Source organism: Spermophilus citellus (assembly GCF_964194105.1).
Source record: "Spermophilus citellus genome assembly, chromosome: 19".
Taxonomy (NCBI): Eukaryota; Metazoa; Chordata; class Mammalia; order Rodentia; family Sciuridae; genus Spermophilus; species Spermophilus citellus.
Genome location: NC_138201.1, coordinates 17666663 through 17691400, shown reverse-complemented (window position 1 = coordinate 17691400; position 24738 = coordinate 17666663). Strand labels below are relative to the sequence as shown.

At 55.1% G+C, this 24738-nt stretch overlaps 1 protein-coding gene across 1 annotated transcript; it reads right to left on the bottom strand.

Annotated features, from left to right (window-relative positions):
- Positions 1–478: 478 nt before the first annotated feature.
- On the bottom strand, positions 479–23282 carry CAND2 (cullin associated and neddylation dissociated 2 (putative)). The gene is made up of 15 exons (XM_081275990.1): positions 23127–23282; positions 18956–19099; positions 18496–18650; positions 18016–18139; positions 17293–17558; positions 15051–15156; positions 14783–14925; positions 14150–14442; positions 12409–12550; positions 10672–12174; positions 8576–8671; positions 7970–8139; positions 6173–6337; positions 4232–4339; positions 479–1723 (listed from the first exon to the last, which is right to left on the bottom strand). The coding sequence occupies exons 1-15, from the start codon at positions 23192–23194 to the stop codon at positions 1496–1498; spliced, it is 3711 nt and encodes a 1236-aa protein (XP_081132116.1). The 5' UTR covers positions 23195–23282; the 3' UTR covers positions 479–1495.
- Positions 23283–24738: the final 1456 nt, after the last annotated feature.

The window sequence follows — 24738 nt, the reverse complement described above, 5'->3', positions numbered from 1 at the left end:
AAATGCACCCCAGGGTGTCACTCAGAATGCTCTTGTGTGGGGTCAGCCTTGGGTACTGGAAGATGGCTTTCACTCTGCCCGTCCCAGCTGCTTCCCAAAGTGTGGGATCTGACTGGTGACAGGCCTCTGGTATTGTACTAAGACCAGGGTGGTGAAGCTTCCTTTTTGATGTAGCTCAAAGTCTTGAATTTAGTGTCCTTTACAAGGTATTTTCATGTGGCCGTGCTTGCCTGGTACCTCATGAACAAGACTGAGAAATGGTTCTAGGCCTTTTGCCCCCCTCTATCCCAGCTGATGGCACGCTGGTCACAAGAGGCCATTGCCGGGCGTGCCAGCCACCAGGTCCAGTAGGTAAATGTGTTATAGGTTGGTGTTGATGCACAAAGTGGTCATTTTTCAGGGTTTCTTTAGATTGACTTGGGAAGGATACTGAAGATGGGTTCAGCTTGGGGATAGGAATTGTGAGGAGAAATTGGTAGCAATTTAGGATCTATTCTTTATTAGCTTTGTATATCACAGAAAAAAAAGCTTTGGCCTGTTTTTATTTGTATCCAATACTAAAGTCTAGTATTGAGTTTCAAATCTTCAGGACACAAACTGGTTATGCCTCAGTGATGAAGGAAAAGTGATTCGTACTTTCCTGTTTCCCGATTGGTTACATCGTTTGAAGGTAGATATGAAACATTAGGGTCAACCCTTCAGGTCCCTGTCCTGTGTATCCTCCCTGCACAAAAAGCCCTCATACTTCTGAGTTTGGGGTTCACTGCTTCTAACTCATTTTTTGAAATTTAGAATGAATAACTCAAGTACTAAACTGGTTTCTTTGGGGGCAAGGGTTGCGCTAGGGATGGAACACACAGCCTCACGTGCTGGAGGAATGTCCTACGAGTGACACCCCCACCCTGATATTTTTCCATATTGGGGATTGAACCCAGGGTGCTCAGCCACTGAGCTACATCCCCAGCCTTTTTGATTTTTGAGACGGGGCCTTGCTAACTTCTCAGAGGACAGGCCTCAAACCTGGAATCCTCCAGCCTCAGCCTCCCCAGTTACTGGGATTACAGCCATGACCCACCTGCCACCCCATTCTTAAGACTCTTGGCCAGAGCACTACCTTAATGGCAGCAGAGACCCCAGATCACTTCAAGAGGAAGAGGACTGGTGGGGGTGAGGAGCCAGGGGACACAGCAACTGAATGCTATGCATTTCTGAGTACAGGTGAGTGAGGCAGGGACTCCCCAGTTTGAAGGAGCCAGAATAACTGGAGGGGTGACAGATCACTGGAAAACACTGTCCCCCAACAACATCCTGAGTTAAAGGGCCCACTGTTGGCGGCCTCCCGGTTGGGGCTGGGGGCCTGCGAGCTTGGGTCCCTGGAGAAGGCACTGTAGCCCCAACCCGGGGCCCGAGAACCCCCGGTGAGATGAAGGACAGAAGTCAGGCCCCGGTCTTGGGGCGGTAGTGGGGTTGGGGCTCGCTGGACTCCTCCTGACAACTAGCTGAGCTCCATCGAGTCCGTGCTGGGGGCTGAGGCGGAATCCTTCTGGATGCTCTCGAAGAGGATGGTGAGCTCGGGGTTGGTTCGGATCTGGGCTGAGAAGTCAGCCATGCTGGGGCTCTTCCCCGCCTCGGGGATGGTCAGCAGGGCGGCCACGGCCCTCATGGCGGAGCGCTTCAGCTCGTCTTGCTTCTCAAACTCCTGCTTCACTGAGCCGGCTTTCACCTACAGTGGGGGAAAATGGGTGGAGCTGTCCTTCAATCCTGGCCTCACCACCCGGGAGGCAGCCTCCCTTTTGGTCCTCCCCACCTTCAAGCCAGTCCCTGCAGTGGCTTCAGGGTCGCCTGAGGCTCCAGCCTGGCATCTTGGCCTCATTCTTCTAATCGGTCTCCTATATCCCAGCACTCTCCTTTTTTTTTTTTTTTTAAATCTTGAGACTGAGTCTCCCAAGTTGTTGAGGCTGACCTTGACCTTGCAATCCTCCTCCCTCGGCCTCTCTTTCAGGCCTGCACCACCACACCCAGCCACCTTGACATTACTAATTAATTCCTCGTGCTGGCCGCCTCCCCTAAACAATGTAGGTCCACAGGCCTGGGTTCAATGGCTCTGCCCTCTTACAGGGGTGACCTTAGGTAACCCCTTCTTTGGGCCTCCGTCCCCCATCTGTAAGTCAGTCTTCCCTTGACGGAGCTGCTGTGAGGACTGACGGACTTCTCAGGTCTGTGTCTGATCAGGATTATTTTGGTTTTTTTCTAGAAAGATAAGGCCGCAGACATGAGGTCTGACAGAACACCCGATAATCAAATATATTAATATCTCTCCAATTTAATATATGAGTATTATGAATAGTCCAGTCAGAGGGAATTAAAGATTGAACACATCTCAAGCCAGTTCAGGTTTTGTTGTTTGATTCTGGCGTGGCCTGGGGCCCCACAACATGACAGGCAATTGCAGCACCCCCAATGCTTTTTTAAAAGAAATGTCATTTGGGACTGGGGATGTGGCTCAAGCGGTAGCGCGCTCGCCTGGCATGCGTGCGGCCCGGGTTCGATCCTCAGCACCACATACCAACAAAGATGTTGTGTCCGCCGAGAACTAAAATAAATAAATAAATAAATAGAAATGTCATTTGGAGACAGGGTCTCATTAAATTGCCCAGACCATGAACTTGGGATCCTCCTGCCTCAGCCTCCCGAACCACTGGGTGTGCATCACCACGTCCGGCTCTGGAACAGGTTTGCTACTCGAAAAACACTGTCTTAACAATCTGTGAGGTGAATAGAGAGCCAACATCCTGGGAGCAAATTTTCCCCACTCACACATCAGATAGAGCACTAATCTCTAGGATATATAAAGAACTCAAAAAGCTAAGCACCAAAGAAACAAATAACCCAGTCAATAAATGGGCCAAGGACCTGAACAGACACTTCTCAGAAGAGGACATAGAATCAATCAACAAATATAAGAAAAAATGCTCATCATCTCTAGCAATCAGAGAAATGCAAATCAAAACTCTAAGATTTCATCTCACTCCAGTCAGAATGGCAACTATTATGAAGACAAACAACAATAAGTGTTGGCGAAGATGTGGGGGAAAAGGTACACTCATACACTGCTGGTGGGACTGCAAATTGGTGCAGCCAATATGGAAAGCAGTATGGAGATTCCTTGTAAAATTGGGAATAGAATCCCCATTTGACCCAGTTATCCCTCTCCTTGGTCTATACCCAAAGGACTTAAAATCAGCACACCACAGGGACACAGCCACATCAATGTTTATATCAGCACAATTCACAATAGCCAAACTGTGGAGCCAAACTAGATGCCCTTCAGTAGATGAATGGATTAAAAAATGTGGCATATATTCACAATGGAATATTACTCAGCAATAAAAGAGAACAAGAACATGGCATTTGCAGGTAAATGGATGGAGTTGGAGAAGAAAATGCTAAGTGAAGTTAGTCAATCCCAAAAAATCAAATGCCGAATGTTTTCTCTGATATAAGGAGGCTGACTCATAGTGGGGTAGGGAGGGACGGGGAGCATGGGAGGAATAGATGAATTCTAGATAGGGCAAAGGGGAGGGAGGGGAAGGGAGGGGAAGGGGGTTATTAATGATGGTGGAACATGAGGATCATTATTATCCAAAGTACATGTATAAAGACATGAATTAGTGTGAATATATACAACCAGACATATGAAAAATTGTCCTCTATATATGTAATAAGAATCATAATGCATTCTGCTGTCATACATAAATAAAATTTACATGAAGAAAAGAAAAAACACATCATCTCCAACCTTATGGATGCATGTCTGTTTGTCCTCTTTAAGCTTCAATATAAAAACAGACCTTCTTTTGGTTGATTTCTACATTTTCAAAATTCACATTAGTTCTTTCATTCCAGTTTTTTAGTTTTTTTGGTGCCTGAGATTGGACCCAGGGTTACTTCACCACTGAGCCTCATCCCCCGCCCCTTTTAATATTCCTTTTTGAGACAGGGTCTCACTAAGGGGCCTAGGAGTCTGGCTCTGGGATTTCTTAGTTGTGTCGTCTTGACTCACAACTTGGCCTCTGAGCCTCTGCCCCTCTGCATGTGAGATGGTCAGCACAGGAAGCTCCTGGCTGGGCGATGGAGAGGGGTGAACGATGGCCCTTTCAGTAACTGGAAACTGAATGGTTTGCAGGTGACCCACCAGGTGATCCAGGCTCGGGCTGGGAAAGGGGCTTACCTTGGCGGTACAGGTGGCCCTCAGTGGCTCAATGAGCCGGTCCACCCTCTGCAGGACAGGCACAGGACACAGGGTGGCCAGCCGTGCTAGCATGATGAAGGTCAGCATCTGCCCAAAAGGAAGAGTTCTTAGTGAAATTGCCCAAGAACAGAAACAGCGGGCCCAGAGGATGAGGAGACACTCTGTACCCCAAACCTGGGGCCCAGGGTGAAACCAAGTCCCCACAGGACCCTGCCTGAGTGGCTCTCTGTCTGGGTCTCAGTTTCCTCATCTACAACATGTGACAAGTGACACTAAACTTTTATCCAGTACACTTCGCTGGCCTTGAGGAGGGGTGGATGAAAAGAGGTGCCAGGGGACAGGTGGGCTCTCAAGTTCAGATGCTCCTGGGGTCCCCAGAGCCTGTCGGTAAGTAAAGAAGCCAGAGAGGGCCTGAAGAGGAGCAGGAGCAGAAGTCCCAACCACAGCAGGGACCCAGCTCCGGCTCCTGGTATCTAGGGTGGCTGCCGGCACTTGGAGAAGGTTGGAGTGTGTCCTTCAAAGAATCATGGACTGAAAGCTCGAACCTGGATGTGGCAGTGTTGAGAGGTAGTGTGCCTTTAAGAGGTGGGGCCTAATGGGAGGTATTTAGGTCATTGGGAGCAGTTTCCTTACAAGGGCTTCATGTAGTTAGCAGAGGACCCTGGTTAGTTCCACAGGGAGGGAGTGATAAAAAGCAAGTCAGGCCAGGCATGGGGACAGACTCCTGTAATCCTGGCTGCTCACAAGGCTGAGGCTGGAAGATTCCAAGTTCAAGGCCAGCCTCAGCATCTTAAAGGAAGCCTGTCTCAAAAAAATAAAAAGGACTGGGGTTCAATCCCTGGAGTTCAATCCCCAGTACCATAAAACAAAACAAAAACCAAGCTCGGGTCTCACGAAGTTGCTGAGGCTGGCCTCAAACTTGGCGATCCTCCTGCCTCAGCCTCCCCAGTTGCTGGAATTACAGGCATGTGCCACTGCTCCTGCCAAGACTCTGCTTTTAAGGGCTGCCAATAGGTTACGTAATCCGCTATGTGGGCATGGCTCTCTTTCAGGAGGCCATGATCAGCTCTCCTTTCCTGCTTTACCATTTGAACTCTTATGCATCTATCTCTGGCACTGTGAAGCCCCCAGCTATGAAGTTTCACCAGAGCCAAGGAGATGCCAACACCATCCTCTGCACCTCCAGAATGGTCAGCTAAATATTACTGATGGATGGATGGATGGATTACAGTGCTGGATTTTGAATCAGGCCCCCCTTCATGCTAGGCAAGCTTTCTACTGCTCAGCCACATGCCTCCTGAGTAGCTGGAATCACCACACACTATCATGGTCCCCACCTCTTTTTTTAAAAAGTTCAGGTATTTTGTATCCAGGCTCAGGCTCAGGTATTTTGTTATAGCAGCAGAAAACAGCCTGATACAGTGGGAATGTAGGGATATGGTCCAACATTACTGTATTTCTTTTCTTTTTTTAGTACTGGGAATTGAACCCAGGGTCCTCTACCACTGAGCCGCATCCCCAGCCCTTTATTTTTCATTCTTCATTTTGAGACAGGGTCTTGGTAAGTTGCATAGACCCTTGCTAAATTAAGGAGGCTGGCCTCAAACTTGCAATCCTCCTGCCTCAGCCTCCTGGAATAATAGGCTCTTTCTTTTTTCTTTGTCTTTCTTTTGATTTATTTATTTTTTTTTTAAATTTGTTTGGTACCAGGAGTCGAACCCAGGAGTGTTTTACCACTGAGCTGCATCTCCAGTCCTTGTGCTTGGGGATAGGGCCTCACTAAGTTGCTGAGATTGGCCTTGAATTTGTGATCCTCCTGCCTTGGCCTCCTGAGTGGGGGGGGGAGGGAAGCCGACATGGCCCAGGGGCACCAGGCTGTCCCTTCCTTCCGTGTGGACAGGGGAGAGGGCTCACACCTACCCGGATGTCATAGTGGTCCTTCAGCCCGTCCTCCACGTGGTTCAGGAACTCACAGATGTCCAGCTGGCCCAGGCAGCTTTCGAGCAGAGAGTACATGCACTCAAAGGCCGCCTTCCGCACGTCCAGCCCGTCGTCCACCGTGTGCATAAAGGGCCCCATCTCCACCTGCGGGAGGGAAGGACAACATAAGTTGGGGGGATGTGGCCCCCACATGGAAGACCACCAGCCCCCCACCCCGAGTTCCTGCCCCACCCCCACCCTCAGATGCTGACTCCAAATCCCAAGTCTCAGCCTGCAGCGCCCTTTCCCCAGATAATGATCACAGTAAAAAGAACCATTGATTTCATCCACCACGCAGACACTGGGAGTTCTTGGTAAATGACGCTTGGGGGTGGGGGGTGCTGGGGACTGAACCCAGGGTCTCACACACACACTCTACAACTGAGCCACATCCCCAGCCACACAGTTGACGTCTTCCTCAAGCACTGCAAATGTTTGAGGAAGAAGACGCTATCATTTACCCCATTTAAGGCTCAGAGAGGTTAATTAATTTGCTCAAGGAGACACAGTTAGCCTAAGGTTAAAAATCCAGGTCATGGGGGGGTGCTGGGGTTGTGGCTCAGTGGTAAAGCGCTTGCCCAGCATGTGTGAGGCATTGGGTTCGATTCTCAGCACCACATAAAAATAAATAAATAAAATATTTTTCTTTCCTTTGCCTTTTTTTTTGGGGGGGGGAGTGGGGGTACCAGGAATTCAACTCAGGGGCACTCGGCCACTGAGCCCCTTCCCCAGCCCTATTTGGTATTTTATTTAGAGACAGGGTCTCACTGAGTTGCTTAGCACCTCGCTTTTGCTGAGGCTGGCTTTGAACTCGTGATCCTCCTGCCTCAGCCTCCAGATGTCATAGTGGTCCTTCAGCCACTGGGATTGCAGACATATACTACTACATCCAGCTAGCTTTTTTTTAAAATTTTAACTGGAAATTGAACCCAGTGCAATTTACCATCGAAATTCACCCCCAGAACTGTGTGTGTGTGTGAGAAACAGGGTCTCACTAAGTTGCTGAGGCTGGCCTCAAACTTGGCGATCCTCCTGCCTCGGCCTCCACAGTTGCTGGAATTACAGGCATGAGCCACTGCTCCTGCCAGGACTCGGCTTTTAAGGCCTGACAATAGGTTACATAACCAGCAGCGAGGGCATGGCTCTCTTTTAGGAGGCCATGATCAGCTCCTTGGAGGCAGAAACCATGTTGGGACCACCTGTGGATCCTGTCACTCAGACTCCACTCCTGAATGTTGAGCGGCAGCCTAGAGTCACCAGCATCTACCGGCAGAGCATCTTTTATCCAAAATGCTGACAACCAGCGGTGTTTGGGATTCTGGGATACTTGCACATCCATGAGGAGCTACCTTGGGGGTGGATCCCAAGTCTAATCACGAAATTCATTGCTGTTCCACAGACACCTTACACACATAGCCTAAAGGTGATTTTATACACTATTTGTGGCGTCCTTGTGTTTGGACACCAGGTCAGGGGTGGAACTTTCCATTGGCGGCATCCTGTTGTTAGCACTCAAAGAGTTTTACAATTTGAAGCCTTTCAAAATTTGAATTTTTGGCCAGGCACAGTGGCCCACGCCTATCATCTCAGCAGCTGTGGAGGCTGAGGCAGGAGGACCGTAAGTTGGAGGCCAGCCTCAGCAACTTAGCGAGGCCCTGCGGAGGCCGGAGAGGCGGCCTCCATCCCGGCCCCCCGGGGGGGACAGAACTAACAAGGCGGACCAGCTCTGCTCGGCACCTCTCGGATCAGGTCCCGGCGGATCTTGGTCTCCTGGTAGAGCAGGGGCAGGATGTCCTGCAGCAGGTCCCGCACCAGTGAGGGCTTGTTGTGCACGGCCGAGTTGAAGAAGGCCAGGGTGGCCCTGCGGACGTTCAGATCCGGGTCCCGCAGGCTCTCCATGAACTCTCCTGCAAAGGGACAGCGAGGGGGGGCCTGAGGGACACAGAGCCAGAGACAAAACCCCCTGCCCCCTGGTGACCGTGAGCTGCGCAGACCTGGCTGGATGCGATGGACGCAGTGAGCAACTACTTTGTGCCAGGTCTAAGCACCCTCAAAGCTCAGAAGGCAGGGCTTCCATTCCAGAATGTTCCACCGAGCCACGGGAGCCTCAGAGAGTCTGAGGGGCTTCTCTGAGCAATGACAGAACAGCTCCCAACTCTGCTCCCCAAAAATGGGAGTGGGGTAGGGTGCTGGGGATGGAACCCAGGGCCCTGATGTCCATCACGGGGATGAAGTGGCCTGTGGGACTCTGGCTGCCCTTGGCTAGAGAAGGAACATCAATCAGTCCAAGGTCAAGGGCTGTGTGGGGGACCGGGCGGGATGAAGGGTGCGGACAGCGCTCACCAATGTAGCTCTTCAGGAGGGGGTCGATGGGATGGGGCTGGTCCGAGATGAGGAACTTGACCGCGGTGATGACCATGCTTCGGGTGTGTGGCTGACCTGGGTGACAGGGACACGCAGCTCAGTGAAGGTCAGGCACTAAACCCCATCCCCACTCCAGAGACCAGCATGGCTGGGGAAGTCATGTTAGGGTTCCCCAAAGAAAGACCCTTCCCTGTGGCCTTGAGATGACATTATGCTTTTCAGACATACTATCTCAATTCATCCTGAGGACGGTCCTATTAACAAATAAAAAATAAGATCTTGATGAAAATGGTAACTAAAGAGGATGATTGATTTGTTTTTTTTTTTTTCAACACAACAAAAAAGAAAGACTCAGAGAGGTTAAGTTCATATCTAAGGCCACACAGCAGATCCAGAATTCCTGGCCAGGCTCTCCTCCACTGAGTCTGCCTTCTCCAAGGTGCGGCTGTGTTCTCCAAGGCTAGGCAGCCCAGAGGCCAAGGGGATTCCAACGGAATTGAGACCAACCCCAAGCCTGGGAAGGAAGACCTGCCTTCATTTGGTTTTGTCCCTTGCTTTCCGTGTGGGAAGGCTGAAGAAAGAGGAGCAAGTAGGTTTTCCTTAATGAATGAATGAAAGAATGACATCAGGAGAGACTCTGGCATGTCTCTGAATGGCTTGCTTGGGATTCCAAACATTGAAAATAAGAAAAACAAAGCCAGCCAGGCGCGGTGGCCCATGCCTATCATCCCAGCCGCTCAGGAGGCTGAGGCAGGAGGATGGCGAGTTCAAAGCCAGCCTCAGCAAAAACGAGGCTGTAAGCAATTTAGTGAGACCTTTTCTCGAAATAAAAATTAAAAAGTGCTGTGTACCTTAGGCGTCGAGCACCTTGGCTTCAATCCCTGGTACTGTCCCTGACACACACATGCACACAAATAATAATAATGGATTATGAGCCTAGGGAAGATGTAGGTAGGTTATGTGCAAATATCACACCTTGTTTAAAAAAACTTTTTTTGTGTGGTTGTAGATGGACAGCGTGCCTTTATTTGTTGATTTTTATGTGGTGCTGAGGATCTGGTGATCCTCCTGCCTTTGCCTTCCAAATCAGTAGGCTCACAGATGCATGGCTGGGATGAAAGCCAGGGCCACCCGGCCTGGCCCTCCCCTGAATTTTCAATCCTCTGTAGATTCCTCAGGATCCCTGACAGATATCCAATATAAGTCCAGAAATTTTCCGGACTGTATTGTTCAGGAAATAAAGACAGGGGGAGACGTCTGTACATGTTCAGTACAGATGCAATTTTTTTACCCCCAAATATTTTCCATCCAAGGTTGGTTTAAAATACAGAGATGGAGGGCTGGGGATGTGGCTCAAGCGGTAGCGCGCTCGCCTGGCATGCATGCGGCCTGGGTTCGATCCTCAGCACCACATACCAACAAAGATGTTGTGTCCCCCGAGAACTAAAAAATAAATATTAAAAATTCTCTCTCTCTCTCTTAAAAAAAAAAAAATACAGAGACGGTTTGGGCTGGGATTGTAGCTCAGGGGTGGAGCTCTTGCTTAGCATGTATGTGAGGTCCTGGGTTCGAATCTCAGCACCACATAAAAATAAAATAAAGGTGTTGTGCCCATCTACAACTAAAAAAAATATTTTAAAAAATTAAAATAAGGGGCTGGGGTTGTGGCTCAGCGGTAGAGTGCTCGCCTAGCACATGGGAGGCTCTGGGTTCCATCCTCAGCTCCACATAAAGATAAATAAAGATATGGTGTCCAATGAGAGTCATTAAAACTATCTCAAAGTGTTTAAAAAATAATAATAATAAATAAATAAATAAATGCAGGGGTGGAGCCTGCAGATGGGGAGGGCTGACTGCGCATGCGTCAGGAGGGGTCTGTGGAGGTCTGTGCTCTGTGTCCCTTTCTCTCTTGCAAGAAGAGACCTCCAAGTCCCAGCAAAGTCCCTCTGTGGCTCCTCGGAGTTGATCACAGAGACACTGGGACCTGGAGAAAGGGTCACCCTGTGCATCGGCTGCTTGGACACCCGGGAACCAAGGAAGGGCCACCTCCGGGCAGGGTGGCCTGTGTCCCTTACCTGCAGCGAGCTGCTTGCGGAAGCGGGGCAGCAGGAACGGGGGGTTGACGAGGACCAGCCGGGCCACGCACTCGGCCAGCAGCCCGCGGGTGCCCTCGTCGGCGTCGGGGCAGCGCTGGAAGAGCAGCGCCCACACGTCCTCGGCGTAGGGCTTCAGGCCGTCGGGCTGCGCAGCGCCCAGGGCCTCCCGCAGCGAGTGCAGCAGCAGGTACTGTCGCCGGGGCTCGGCCTCGATCTGCGCCAGCAGGAAGGGCAGGAAGTCGGGCAGGTTGCCCGCGCCCACTCGGCCCAGCGCGTACGACGCGGCCGCCCTCACGTCCTCGCTGGGGGACCCCAGCGCGTCCAGCAGCACCGCCTTCAGCTCCCGCTGGGGACCCGGCCCGGCCACCTGGCCCACTTCTGCCAGCGACAGGAAGGCCAGCACCTTGACCCCGGTGCTCGAGTGCGGCGATCGGGCGTCGCACACCAGGCGATGGGCGGTGGCCGCCGCCTCTTGGGGACAGGAGCTGGACAGGGCGGCCACGCAGCGCGCCAGGGAGTGGAAGGCCTGCTTGGCCAGCGCTGGCTCGCCAACACCCTCTGGGTCATAAACGGGCGCGATGAGCAGGTCGATGAGCTCTGCGTAGTCCACGCAGGGTGGCCGCGTCCCCACCAGCGCCTGCAGGAAGCCCTCGGCGGCCACCAGCACCCCCGCGGGCAGCAGAGGCGATCGCAGGAGCCGCAGCAGCTCCGCCAGCACCGGGCCACTGACCTCGGCCACAGAGGTCGGCTGGGCCTGGGTCACCGTGGCCAGGAAGTCCACGGCCAGCTGGGCCACGTGCATGTCACTCTCGCTGACCAGCGCGGGCAGCTCGGCCAGCACCGCGCAGACGGCACAGGGCGGGAGGTGGAGTCCTTGACTCTGCGCCAGAGCGTCCAGGGCGGCCAGGGTGGCCAGCCGCAGTGCCCGCTGGTTCTTGCGCAGGAAGGAGGCCAGAATGGGCAGCACCTCGGCCAGGATGGGTTGCATGTCCAGGCGCAATGGGGACCTGGCCACCAGGGTCAGAGCCTTGACAGCGGGCAGCCGGGTGATCTCGTTCTGCAGGCGGTCCAGGAGGAGCAATAGGGTGGGCTCCAGGTCATCCCCAAGACGGTCACCTAGGTGGCCCACCAGGTGGCCCGTGCAAGAGATGGCCCGTTCCTTGACCTCCTGGTCCAGGTCGGTGGCACGGAGTCGTGCCAGGGTGGCTGCGGACATCTCTCCCACGTAGGGCTCAGGGTCCAGCATCCGAGGCTTGTCCAGGGGCCACAGGGTGCGCACCAGCTCCTGGAGCACCAGCAGGGCCTCCGCTGCCATCTTGTAGAAAGGGTCAGCCACACAGGCCATCACAGGGGGCAGGAGGGTGGGCAGGTGCGGGTGGAAGGCCTCGGCCGGCTCTGTACCCAGCAGCCCCTGCAGGAAGGCCAGGGCGTCCATCCGGATGGTGGAGGAGCTGGAGCGGTCAGCAATCGAGAAGACAATGCCTGCAGGTTGGGCACAGAGATCACGGGGTCATGTACGTGACCCTCCATGGGATGGAGTAGCCACAGAGGCCCCCTACGCAGAAGTTCCCAAGTGGTCATGGATTGGCCAGTAGCCAGGGCTCAGGGACCCAAGGCCAGGGAACTTTCTAGAAAGCAGCAAGTCAGGCCTGGAACGCCACCAACTCAGGGCCTTGGAAGAGGCCTGAGGAAGACACCGGGGCCCGCCCAGCCTACCTGATATCAGTACCGGCATGTACCCCGCCAGGCTGCCAGGGAGGACGCCGGCCAGCTCGGTCAGAAGGCTGAAGCAGCCCTGCCGGGCCCTGATGCTGCGGTCCTTCAGCTGTCGCTGCAGGGCCTTGATGACCAGGGGCACCTGTGGGCAGGTGGGGGGGGTCAGGGGCCACCCAGGAAACTATCCCAGCCCACCCACTCCCACGGGGCTTGGCCCAGGTGCATCCCGAGGGATGATGCCCAGCGAGGACAGGATGCCTCCCTAGCGCTGAGTGCTGGACTGATGGACACACAGACCGGCAGAGGTAGGGACGATTCTGGTGTCCATTAATGTAACCAGCTCAAGGTCACCCAGGAAGTCGGCCTGTGGCTGCTACAGGTCATGAGGGGGAAGCAGGAGCCTGGCTGACCCCACAAGGGGGACCAGAGCAATTGTTCAAGTCACTGGTTGTACACAAAGTATTTTCACTGTTTGGACTTTCTATCTCCAAACCACTGAGCTAAATATACTTTTTTGGGGGGGGCTGGGGGTTGGTACCAGGGATTGAACTCAGGGTCACTCAAACACTGAGCCCCCTCCCCAGCTCTATTTTGTATTTTATTGAGAGACAGAGTCTTGCTGAGTTGCTTAGCACCTTGCTGTTGCTGAGGCTGGCTTTGAACTTGCAGTCCTCCTGCCTCAGCCTCCTGAGCTGCTGGGATGACAGGCGTGTGCCACCGCACCTGGCTAAATTAACTTTTTAAAACTTAAGTACTGGGGATTACTCTACCACTGAGCTACATCCCCAGCCCTTTTTATTTTGACACAGGGTCTTGCTACAATGCCCAGGCTGGCCTTGGACTTGGGATCCTCCTGTCTCAGCCTCCAGAGTAGCTGGGATAACACCATCATACCTGAACTTCTTTTCTTTAGTAGATACCCAGCCTTCAGTATTTTGTTATAGGAACGGAAACCAGACTATTAGAGCCAGCCAATGAAGACTTTGAACATAAACATGTAGAAGTTTAAATATAACCCTCCTCTCCCAATTCTCCCCCTTCCCAGGGAAAAGCACTTTTGCTTTAGCCAGAAACCTGAAAGTCACATGACACCTGCCTGTCCAATCAATCAGCGAGACCCAGTAATTCAACCCCAAACCTACTTCTCTAGGCTCTCTGCCCTACGGCTGGCACTAAGTCCATTACTGTCTCTTGCCACCTGGACAGTTGCAACGACTTCCGGTTGGTTTCCAGCCTTGACTTTGGTCTTATTACAATCCATTCCCCACGCAGCAGCCAGACTGAGGTTTTTCAAATGCAAACTGTACCTTATTCCTCTCCCTTAGCTTCTGCCTCCTGGTAGAATAAAGCACACTCCGGAGCCAGGTGCTATGGGGCACGCCTATCATCCCAGAGACTTGGGAGGCTGAGACAGGAGGATCGAGAGTTCAAAGCCAGCCTCAGCAAAAGTGAGGCCCTAAGCAACTCAGGGAGACCCTGTCTCTCAATAAAATGCAAAATAGGGCTGGGGATAGGGCTCAGTGGCCGAGTGTCCCCTAATTAAATCCCTGGTACCCACTACCCCCCCACACACAAGACTGTGTGGCCCAGTGGTTAGGGACTTGATCTGCATGGTTCCCGCTGGGTCTCAGCACCTCGCACACAGATCCATGCACAGAACAGCAGCCAGGTGGACAGTGGGGTGGGCGGGAGGATGGGAAGGCAGATGGTGAGCAGGTGAGTGGGCAGAGGCGTGACCCACCTGTCCTCGCAGCATGTGCAGGTTGCTCCCCGTCTGGGTGGGTTCCTCGACAGCCTCCAACCACCCCTTGGGGGGCCGTGTTTGCCGCAGCATCACGATATAGGCCCCGAAGACATCGGCTTTGACGTTCTCTTCCCGCTCCTTGAAGCGGCGGATGAGAGCGGGCGCCAGGGTGCAGAGGAAATCGGGCAGCAGGTCGGGCCTGGAACCAATCAAGGCTGCTATGCACTTGGCCGCCGCCCGGCGCACTTTCCAACTCATGTCATCGTCGTCACTGTACTCGTCCTCGCTCTCTGGGGTGGGAACAAGACACACAGCCCTATTTTGTGTTTTATTCAGGGACAGGGTCTCACTGAGTTGCTTACGGCCTCGCTTTTGCTGAGGCTGGCTTTGAACTCGAGATCCTCCTGCCTCAGCCTCCTGACATCCTCCTGCCTCAGCCTCCCGAGCCGCTGGGATGACAGGCACCTGCCACCGCATCTGGCTAATTTTTCAAGTACTTTTTACTCACAGTTGGTTGAATGTGTAGATGCAGCCTGTGAAGAGCTGAGCCTGATCCCCCCCTGTCTATGGCAGGGGTATCCTGGGAAGGTCATGCCCACGTCCAACCCCCAGGACAGGGCATCCGCCCACCTTGTTCACTCAACTCGCTGTCCTCGGTCTCCATCTGCTCCTCGTCTTCGTCGCTGTTGTCGTTATAGTTGGGATCGTGCTTGAGGTACTGGAGGCAGAGGCTGGTCACGTTGGCCACATGAGGGTCCATCTCCTTGGGACACCTGAGGGTGGGGCCCAGGGGTGGGTCTTGGAATCTTACCACTGCAAAGCCAGTGTCTCAGCCCCGTTCCCCACCAACGCCCCCCTCACCCCACTCCCTGTTTCCAGCCCTCCCTGCGGCACCTACTTCCTCAAGAAGGCCTCAAAGGCTTGGAGGCAGGACTCCCGGAGTTCATCGTCATCCAGGTTGCAAAACTCCTCCACCAGGGGCACCAGGCGGTCCAGGTGGGCCCCTGCAGGGCCAGGCAGGTCAGCTAGGCCAGACCCTTCTCTGGGTCTCCCCAGCCCACAGCCCGCAGCTCAGCCCCACGCCTGCCGCCCTGACCACTGCGAATTCAATCAGAGGGTTCACAGGCGAGCAGGTGCGTGTGGGAACCCTGATTCTGCCACCTGTGTGCCTTGAGCAGGTCACAAGACTTCTCTGAGGCAGCCTGTACTGACTACTTTACAGTCAGGGTAACAACGCCCACTGGGCAGAGATTTGGCGAAGATAAATGTATCCTGCAGATCAAGAGCTTAGCCCAGGTCCTGACAACCATTATTTATGGTCTTGCTTTATTTCCTGCACGAGGTTGTAAGTCCCCGGATGGGAAAAGGGGAGAGGCAGGTACTGCCCTCACAAGACCAGGCAATTGGGGACAGTGATGGTCCCCAGGCTTTAGAGGATCCTGCTCATGGCCTCTTCATTTATCCCCTTCCTCACAGTGCAAGAAATGATGACCTGGAGACCCCCCAACATGCTTTTTAGCTTCTACTTTGGGAACCTGGGACCCCAAAGTTTCCTACTCAACCAACCCTGAGCCCTTTTCCAAGTCTGTGCAGGATTCTGAGGGTCACTAAGGAGTGGCTGCTGTTTGGGATGATAAGACAGATGTGGACATGTGGGTTGGGGTGTCCCCATTGGAACTTGCAAAGCCCCTTGCCCTGAGAGCACCACTGGCTGGGTGGTGGGTGGAGAGCACAGGTCCACTCCGTCTTGTTCTAGCTTGGAACGCCTATTCAATGGGTCTGAGGACAAATTCAAAGCTGCCTGCTATATTCAAAGGCTGCCTGAGGTGAGGCAGAAGGAGAGATGGCGTCCAGAGAGGTACAAGGCAATTTGGGGGTGGGGAGAGGTGATGGAAATGTCCTGCATCTGGACCTTTGCATACGCGGTAGCTTCATGCATGTCTCCAAAGGTCAAAAAGCACTAAAATGCTCTAAAACGCACTTCAGATGGTGTGGTTCATCGGATGCACTTTATCCCCCAATAGCATTTTATTAAAAATCCAAACCTAGCTCACAGATTGTTATTAAGGTAACTTGAACACAGTAGGAGGCTAATGGTCTGGTAGCCTGACTTAGAAGGACCTGTGAACCTCTGAGCCAAGAACTGAGGGAGCTAAGCCTCTTCCTTAAGGGGCTTGCACTTTCCTGGACCCTGAGGTCAAGTTTGTGCAAGTCTTCCGCTCAGGAACCCCCTCGAGCCCCGCCCCTCGAGCCCCGCCCCTCGAGCCCCGCCCCTCGAGCCCCGCCCCTCGAGCCCCGCCCCTCGAGCCCCGCCCCTCGAGCCCCGCCCCTCGAGCCCCGCCCCTCGAGCCCCGCCCCTCGAGCCCCGCCCCTCGAGCCCCGCCCCTCGAGCCCCGCCCCTCGAGCCCCGCCCCTCGAGCCCCGCCCCTCGAGCCCCGCCCCTCGAGCCCCGCCCCTCGAGCCCCGCCCCTCGAGCCCCGCCCCTCGAGCCCCGCCCCTCGAGCCCCGCCCCTCGAGCCCCGCCCCTCGAGCCCCGCCCCTCGAGCCCCGCCCCTCGAGCCCCGCCCCTCGAGCCCCGCCCCTCGAGCCCCGCCCCTCGAGCCCCGCCCCTCGAGCCCCGCCCCTCGAGCCCCGCCCCTCGAGCCCCGCCCCTCGAGCCCCGCCCCTCGAGCCCCGCCCCTCGAGCCCCGCCCCTCGAGCCCCGCCCCTCGAGCCCCGCCCCTCGAGCCCCGCCCCTCGAGCCCCGCCCCTCGAGCCCCGCCCCTCGAGCCCCGCCCCTCGAGCCCCGCCCCTCGAGCCCCGCCCCTCGAGCCCCGCCCCTCGAGCCCCGCCCCTCGAGCCCCGCCCCTCGAGCCCCGCCCCTCGAGCCCCGCCCCTCGAGCCCCGCCCCTCGAGCCCCGCCCCTCGAGCCCCGCCCCTCGAGCCCCGCCCCTCGAGCCCCGCCCCTCGAGCCCCGCCCCTCGAGCCCCGCCCGAGATGCTTCAACCACGCCCCTTTAGCTAGCACGCGGTTCCTAGGCCCCGCCCCTCGAGCCCCCGCCCCAAACGCTTCAACCACGCCCCCTTAGCTAGCACGCGGGTCCCAGGCCCCGCCTACATCTGCCCAGGCCCCGCCCCTCTCCTAGCGCCCCGCCCCCTCACCGAGGCGGTGGCCGGCCTGGCGACCGACGCTGCCCAAACACTGGATCAGAGTGCGGATGGCGGCTGGGCTGGCGGGGGCGCGCGGGCCGGGCAGCCGGTCCAGCAGGTGATCGGCGAGCTCCACGAAGAGGTCGGTGCTGCAGGCCGCCGCCAGGTGGCCGAGAGCCACGACGGCCCGTTTGCGCACGGCCAGGCGCGGGCTGCTCAGCTGGGGCAGCAGACAGTGCAGCAGGCTGGCGTGGAAGGTGCCCAGCGGCGCGCCCAGCCTGCGACGGCCAGAGCGGAGTGTCAGGCTGAGGGCCCCAGACACACGGTCCCGGTCCCCATCCTCTCCTGGCCTCCTGCCCCAGAATAATGGCAACCAGATAGATGGCCCTTGGAAATAGAAAGGCGCTCTCCGAGGGTGAGGGCTGACTAGTCCAGTTATTTATTATTTTTACAGGACAGAAAGCAAAGAGAGATCCCCTTAGGAGCAGCCCACTCTCTCTGCCCGACATCATCTGTGCCATTGTACTGGGCACAGAAAAAGGTGCTCAAGTCACGGGAGATTTTACTGACAGTGTGACCTCGGGCCGGCCACGTGGCCTCTCAGAGCCTGTTTGATGGGGACAACCAAGCTTTCCTTTGCAGGGCTGCTGGACGGTTAAGGGCCTGGTGTTCAGCCATGCTAGCCTGCAGCTGTGAGTGTCCCCCGCCCTCAATGCCCAGGGCAGCCTCCCTCACCTGCTCAGCATGTCAGACAGGATGTCCAGGGCCTCCAGCTGCACAGCCACATCTTCCTGCTGGGCGATGGCGCTGGTGAGCTGGCCCGTGATCTTCCGGCACACATTGGTGGCCAGCCCAGAACCTGTGCGGGATGCATGGTGGGCAAGGTGGGCATATTTCCTTTTGGGGAAATATGTGCTTTTCTTATAAAGGGGAGGAGATGTGGGCAGAGACCTGAGCCCTGTCAATACTGAGCTGCTAAGTAAATCGCTATGAAAATGAGGTAGCTGGTCCCTCCAGAGACACCACGTTACTTCTTTAAGCTGCACAGTTTAGATTTGATTACTTGCCGCTCAAAGCACTCCTAAAGGACACAAGAGTCATGGATTTAGATGGATCCAGTCTAAATTCTCTACCATAGTGACCACAGGTAAGTTTATTTCCTTCCTCTTTTAAACTTGGGCAAAGAATAGTGCCTAGTCCTGGGGTCCCGGGTACCTGTGGCCGCAGGGGGCAGCTCTGAGAGGACCGTCTTGAGGCCGATGCCAGCGATGTCTCGGAGCTGTTCCTTGTCTGACCGCAGGTTGGCACACAGGGCATCCACAATGGTCTCCACCTGGTACTCCTTCACTTTGCCCACCAGGGGACCCAGGCTGAGCAGGGAGGGAGATGGGTCCCAAAGCCCCAGATTTAGCCTAAGTCAGGCTGTCCCCCCACCCTTAATTCCCCTCCGGCTTCTTCTGGGGCCTCATGTACTGAGGAAAATGGCCGCGTTCAACAGGGGACCCTCTGTGTGGCTAGAAAGAAAGATGCCCTCTGGCAATCCCAGCTACCCAGGAGGCTGAGGCAGGAAGATCTCTCAAAGTTTGAGGCCGGCCTCAACAACTTACTGGGCTCTGAGTTGACTTTTAGGAGAACCCCAGACTGAGTCACTGTCCCCAAGGAGGGTGACACTCACCACTTGACCGCCAGGTTCTGCACCTCCCCATTCTTGTCACCCAGGAGCCGGAGGAGCATCTTGACCACCTTGCGCTCGCTGTCCTCATCCAGCTGGATGGAGTCCTTCTGCAGCTCAGACATCAGGTCGCTGGTGGCCATGAACCTGGGGAGGAGGGACGGGGCACAGGAGGAGGATGGCTGAGCAGCTGGGAATTGGCACAGTATCTCCGAGTTGCCCCAGAACAGGGTGGCAGACTAGGAGTGGGTAGCCCAGGGTCGGTGGCTCCTGAGTCTCTCATTTATGCAAATAAAATATGAACTTGGACAAGTCCCTTCACCTCTCTGAGCCTTCATTTACCTGTCTGGAAAATGGGGACAAGAATAACACCTGCCTGGCGGGGCTGGGTCACACGGAGAGCCCTCCGTAAATGTCACTGCTACTATAAGATGGCACATCCCATACCTTGTGTCTCATAGCCACCACGGGGAAGGCGGGGGGGGGGGGACAGTAGAATGTGAAACGGGGGCTACAGGACCAAGTCAGATGTCAGCAAGGGCCACCTCCACCAGAGGAGGGAGGCTGGCCCTGTCCACCCCACTTTGAGGGAATCAATGGACGTCCTTCCCTTAGACCAAAGGACCTCGGACTGAAGCCACCATCTGAGGCCCCTGCAGGGGACTGTCAATCACGCCAGACCCCAGCTCTACTTTCTGAATCAGGAGGTCCAGGTTGCAGCCTGAGAATCTGCATTTCTAACAAGTTCCTGCATGAATTTCAAGGTCAAGGCCTTCCCCATGGGAGACCACTGTCCTAGGCCAGGCTGATGGGCCCTGGGCATGTTCTGGAGGCCAGCATGTTTCGAAGGCCAGCACAGATGGCCGAACAATAGGGCCACAGACACAGCTCACTGGCTGGGCTGGGCACTACAGTCAAGCGCTTCATGCACCCACAGGTGGGTGGCCCAGTGCCTATGACCTGAGGCCCTGTCCCTGGCATTTGAGATGGCAGTGGGAGTCTCAGCTGTTAGGACAGGGAGACTTGGAGCTTCAGAAGAGGACTTGAGCTCTCGGTAGTGACCAGCTTGCAAATGTCTTTTCAAATGTTTGAGAGACCCTGTCTTCAAATAAGAAGGTAGAGTCCCCCTCCTTGGTTCAATCCAAAGTTTAAAAAAAAAATTGAACATTTGAATTATTGCTGGGTGCAGTGGCGCATGCCTGTCATCCCAGTGGCTCAGGAGGCTGAGGCAGGAGGATCGCGAGTTGGAGGCCAGCCTCGGCAACTTAGTAAGGCCCTAAGTAACTCAGGGAGACCCTGTCTCTAAATAAAAAAAAATTAAGGGCTGGGGAGGTGGGCTCTGGGCTGGAGGAAAGGACACGGCCGGGCTGACAGTGTTTACCTGTGGGCCAAGGTAAGGTTGAAGGAGGAAGGTTTGGCTTTGAGCCAGGTCAAAAACTGAGGTGGCCACATGCATCTACAGCTCTGCTCAGCTGAGGGGACATTCTAAGAAGGAAGACAAGGTCTACAAGCTGCGTGTTTCCGCTGCAGGACACGGAAGCCCTGCTCAGCGGCGTAACAACCCTGGGAATGTGCTCCCAGGAAAATCCTTCCTTCTCTACCTGTTGAACTCCTATTCAACCGTCAAGAGCCCAGTTTAAAATGCCCCAGCCTCATAGGTGATACCTCCCTGCTTCCCCCCCCCCCAACACACTTAAGCACAACTGGACAGGATCTTTTCAGAGCACCTTGAATCCCTCTGTTACAGTCCCCGCTGGGCTGCAAAGAAAATTTGGTCACCAGAGCCGTTCTCCCTTTTGATTTTGAACTTGGTAGAGAGCAGGGTCCCTGAGGTTCATCGCTGGGACACCAGGCTCAGCAAAGAACAGGTGTGCAGAGGGCCTGGGAGCCAGGGTGAGGGCAGGAGAGGAGGCAGAGCCAAACAGCTGGGTGTGGAAACCCGAACGCGGAATTCAACTCAGTGTTTCAGATATGGCTGAGTTCCCACAGATGCCCAGCTCGGAAACCAGGCTCAGAGAGGGTGCAGGAAATGCCCAAGGTCACACAGCAAAGCAGGTGGAGAATCGGCTCACCGGACAGGTCTCCTGGTTCCTCAGTGGATACTGTGTTTTCCAGGAATTATTTGGAAGTTTCTGCAAGGTTTCTCCAAGTTGAGCCATAATAAAGCGGGGACCCAGGAAAATGAGCCTGGCACCCAATGCTGGGGGCGATGCAAGTTGGGAGTGGGACCCTCATTTGCAGTCACTGGTCCCCTCCAGGAACCAGAGGAACACAGTGTGCTTCACTGTAGGGAATCCCTAGCAGCGCTCTGTTGAAACACTTGGCCACACGGGCATCTGGACAGCTGGTCAGAGGGACCCAGCCCCCTGGTATTCGGACTTTAAAAATAGACACCGTTCTCAAATGCTCGGGGTGGTTTTAAGTGTTCTTGAGGCCACTGGCAAGGGACAGACTGTTGGCTGGCACGGCCAACTCTCTGCAGACTGCACTGGAGACCCAAGAAACTGTGGTCCAAATCCCCAGCGCTGACCATGTGACCTTGGGCAAGTCACCGCACCCCTCCAAGGCTCTGGAACACAGGACAGAGCAATCACTACTCAACCAAGTGGCTGCGTGGACTGGAGGAGATTACCGTGGGGAGCGTAGCGCAGAGCCTGGGACACAGCAAGCATTTGTTGAGCACCTACTGTATACCCCCCCCCCCGCATAGACTCTGGGTCACCAATAAGTACAAAGTCCTGGCGGTTCAGGAGCTTAGGGGAGGTGTGCAGCCCTGTCTTCAGTCAAGAGGCATCCCCAAGTGGTGACAATTGAGTGGGAGCTGACAGATGAAGCAGGAGGTCAAGGAGGTGCCAAGGATTGGAGAAGGGATAGCGCATGGCTGGTTTGTGAGGTGCACAGAATCACAATGGTGGCCGTCGATCAAAATCATACCTGGAGCTGACTGTCTCACAGCTACTGCCTCATTTGATCCTCACACCAGCCCTGAGGTGGCTCTGTTACTATCCCCATTTTGAAGAAACAGAAACTAAGGCTCAGAGCAGTTCAGTAACTTGCCCAAGGTCACACAGCCAGGAAACGGTGGGAAATGGAATCTGAAGCCAAGACTGTGGTGGCTCCAAGGCCCTATTGGGGGAGGTGGGGGGCGCTTGAGGGGTACTGAGGAATGAATTGCCAGAGAGAGCAGGGATCAGACCCCAAGAGCAGGTCTCAGTCCCCTCACGGGTCAGGAACTGGATTCCATGGGCCTGGTCAAGATCTTGGCCTACGGATTAGACTAACCTGGATGTGGACCCCAAGTTCTTCACTCCTTAGCTACATGATTGCACTAAGGCCCTTCACAAGCCTCTGAACCTTAGTTTCCCTGCCTGTAAAAAGCGGTTAAAGTGACAGCGTGTTTAATAAGTGGGTGTGACCGCTGGTCTCTAAGTGCCCCATGAGCTTGGAGGGTGCAGAAAATTGGCCCATGGGACCAGGAGTCTTTCTCTTTGCTGGGCCTCAGTTTCCCCGGAGACGGAGGCCTTGCCTAGAGGGTTGACTTTCTTTCTAGCTCTGCTCCCAGTGGTTCTGGGAGAGGGGGGCAGGGAGTGGCTCTCCCAGAATCTAGAAGTCCAAACCCCAACCAAGACCCCGTGCCTGCCAAGCCCCTCATTGTGGCTGTGGGTGAGCCGTGGGGAGGAGAGGGGATGAGGGGACCCAGGGGACCTGAGTGATCTGGAGAGAGAGAGAGATATGGGGGGGGTCAGATGACTTGGAGAAGAGGCCAGAAGAGGGGATCCAGAAGAGGGGGAGGGGAGGGGGTGTGGTCCCGGGTTTCAATGGTGGGGGGTGGGGGGGCAGAAGAGGCTGGCGCTGGGAGGCCCAGGAGAGAGGCTGAAAGGGAGGCCTGGGGGCCCCCCAAGGCTGGGAGTGAAAGAAGAAAGAAGAGGCCCAGGAGGGGGGTGCGAGGGGCGGAGCTGGGGCTCGGATGAGGGGTGCACGGCGGGAAACGACTCAGGGACACAGGGACGCAGGGACGCGGGTCCCCGAGGGTCCGATGGCCTCCAAGCTGGGGAAGCGGGGGAGGGGAGCGGGGCTTGGTGGCGGGCTGCACGGTCCCCGGGAGGGTCCCCGGCCTGGGGCTGGGGGAAAGGGAGGCCCCGGGTGGCCGTGGAGGCGCGATCCGGGGGCGCACCTGAAGTCCTTGTCGCTGGACGTCATCTTCTCCAGGAGGCTGGAGATGTGGAAGGCGGCGGTGCTCATGTTGGTGCGCGCCGCGGGGCCGCCGGCGGGAGCGAATATGGCGGCGCGGGCGCCCCCTCCCCCGCCCCGGCGCCGGCTGCGCTCACGGGACAGAAATAGCAGCCCCCGCCCCGCCCGCCCGCGCCACCCGCCCGGCCCCTGGACACCGCCACCGCGGCCGCCCGCACCTCCCCAGGGATCGGGAGCTCACCCCCCCCACCGCCACCGCGGGGCGACACCTCCCGGGGCGTCCCTGGGACCCCTTGACCCCGATCGCTGCCACGGACATGGCATCGGAGCCCGTTACTCATCCCAGGTTTGCAAGACATCTCGTGCTGTGCAGACTTGGCCAAGTTACTTTCCCTCTCTGAGCCCCCACTTTTCATTTCTTGTAGACATTCAACCAAGAGAAACGGTCCACTCGGCTGGTTCGGCCCTCACCTGACCCCTTCCTTCGCCTGCGCCTGCCTGCCCCAGAACCACAGAGACAGGACGTGGTCCAATCACACCAAGTTCAACCCACAGTCCAAACAAAGCCCTGGGGGACTGAACCCAGGGGCACTTGACCACCGAGCCACACCCCTAGCCCTTTTTTTATTTTTTTTTTGATTTTCACACAAGGTCTCACTAAGTTGTTTAGGGCCTCAATAAGTTACTGAGGCTCACTTTGGATTTGTGATCCTCCTGCCTCAGCCTCTCAAGCTGCTGGGAATAGAGGTGTATGCCTCTGTGCCCTGCTGTCTTATATATTTTTTAAAAATGTCTTTGGGTATCCTGCACTGAACCCAGGGTCTCCTACATACTAAGGGCACCCTCTCCAATGGAGCTACACGCCCAGCCCAGTAAATGGAGACTTTAAGGTCACCTGTACCTTTGTTTTCGACCCCTATAAATCATCTCTTCCAGCCAAGGAAGTAGACCCCCTAACCCAGAGGCACAGAGAGTGGGCAGGACACTTTCCCACGCTCCCTTACTCCTGCATAGATTCCAAACACCCAATATGATCACCTAAGGATAAGACCATTATGGGCACACTGTATCTGTCAGGGGAAAACAGTCTGTTTCAAAGAATTGTGAATATTCTTGGTGAGAATCAAAGTAAAAACTCAGCATAGAACCTGGAGTCTTCCATTAGCTACTTAATAACAGCAGAACCAAATATAGATTGTTTTTATAAAACTAGGCAGATGTAGATAGACTTTTTCCACCCCTTGAGGCAAACCTAGGGATGCTATTGAGAGCAAAAGTCTTGCAACAAATTCACTCCACTGATTCTACCCATCACCGAAGTCTGCACAAGCTGCAAGCCTCAACAACTAAGCATTACAGGTATTTGGGGGTTTTTGTTTTAGTGCCAGAAATTGAATCGGGGTAATTAAACACTTAGTTACACCCCCAGTTCTTTTTTGTATTTTATGTAGAAACAGGGTCTCACTGAGCTCCTTAGTGCCTCACTAAGCTGCTGAGACTGGCTTTGAACTCGCAATCCTCCTGCCTCAGTCTCCCCAGCCACTGTGATTACAGATGTGCACCACCACAAAGGGATAGCCTTCCACTGCCTAAGT

Excerpts from the sequence above, each read along its gene's own strand:
- CAND2 (XM_081275990.1), bottom strand. The coding sequence starts at position 23,194 with ATGAGCACCGCCGCCTTCCACATCTCCAGCCTCCTGGAGAAGATGACG. Across the intron at positions 12,551-14,149 it reads TGCACATGCTGCGAGGACAG|GTGCCCCTGGTCATCAAGGC; the intron begins GTGGGTCACGCC and ends ACCTGCCCACAG. Across the intron at positions 6,338-7,969 it reads GCCGGGACCTGATCCGAGAG|GTGGAGATGGGGCCCTTTAT; the intron begins GTGCCGAGCAGA and ends TCCCTCCCGCAG.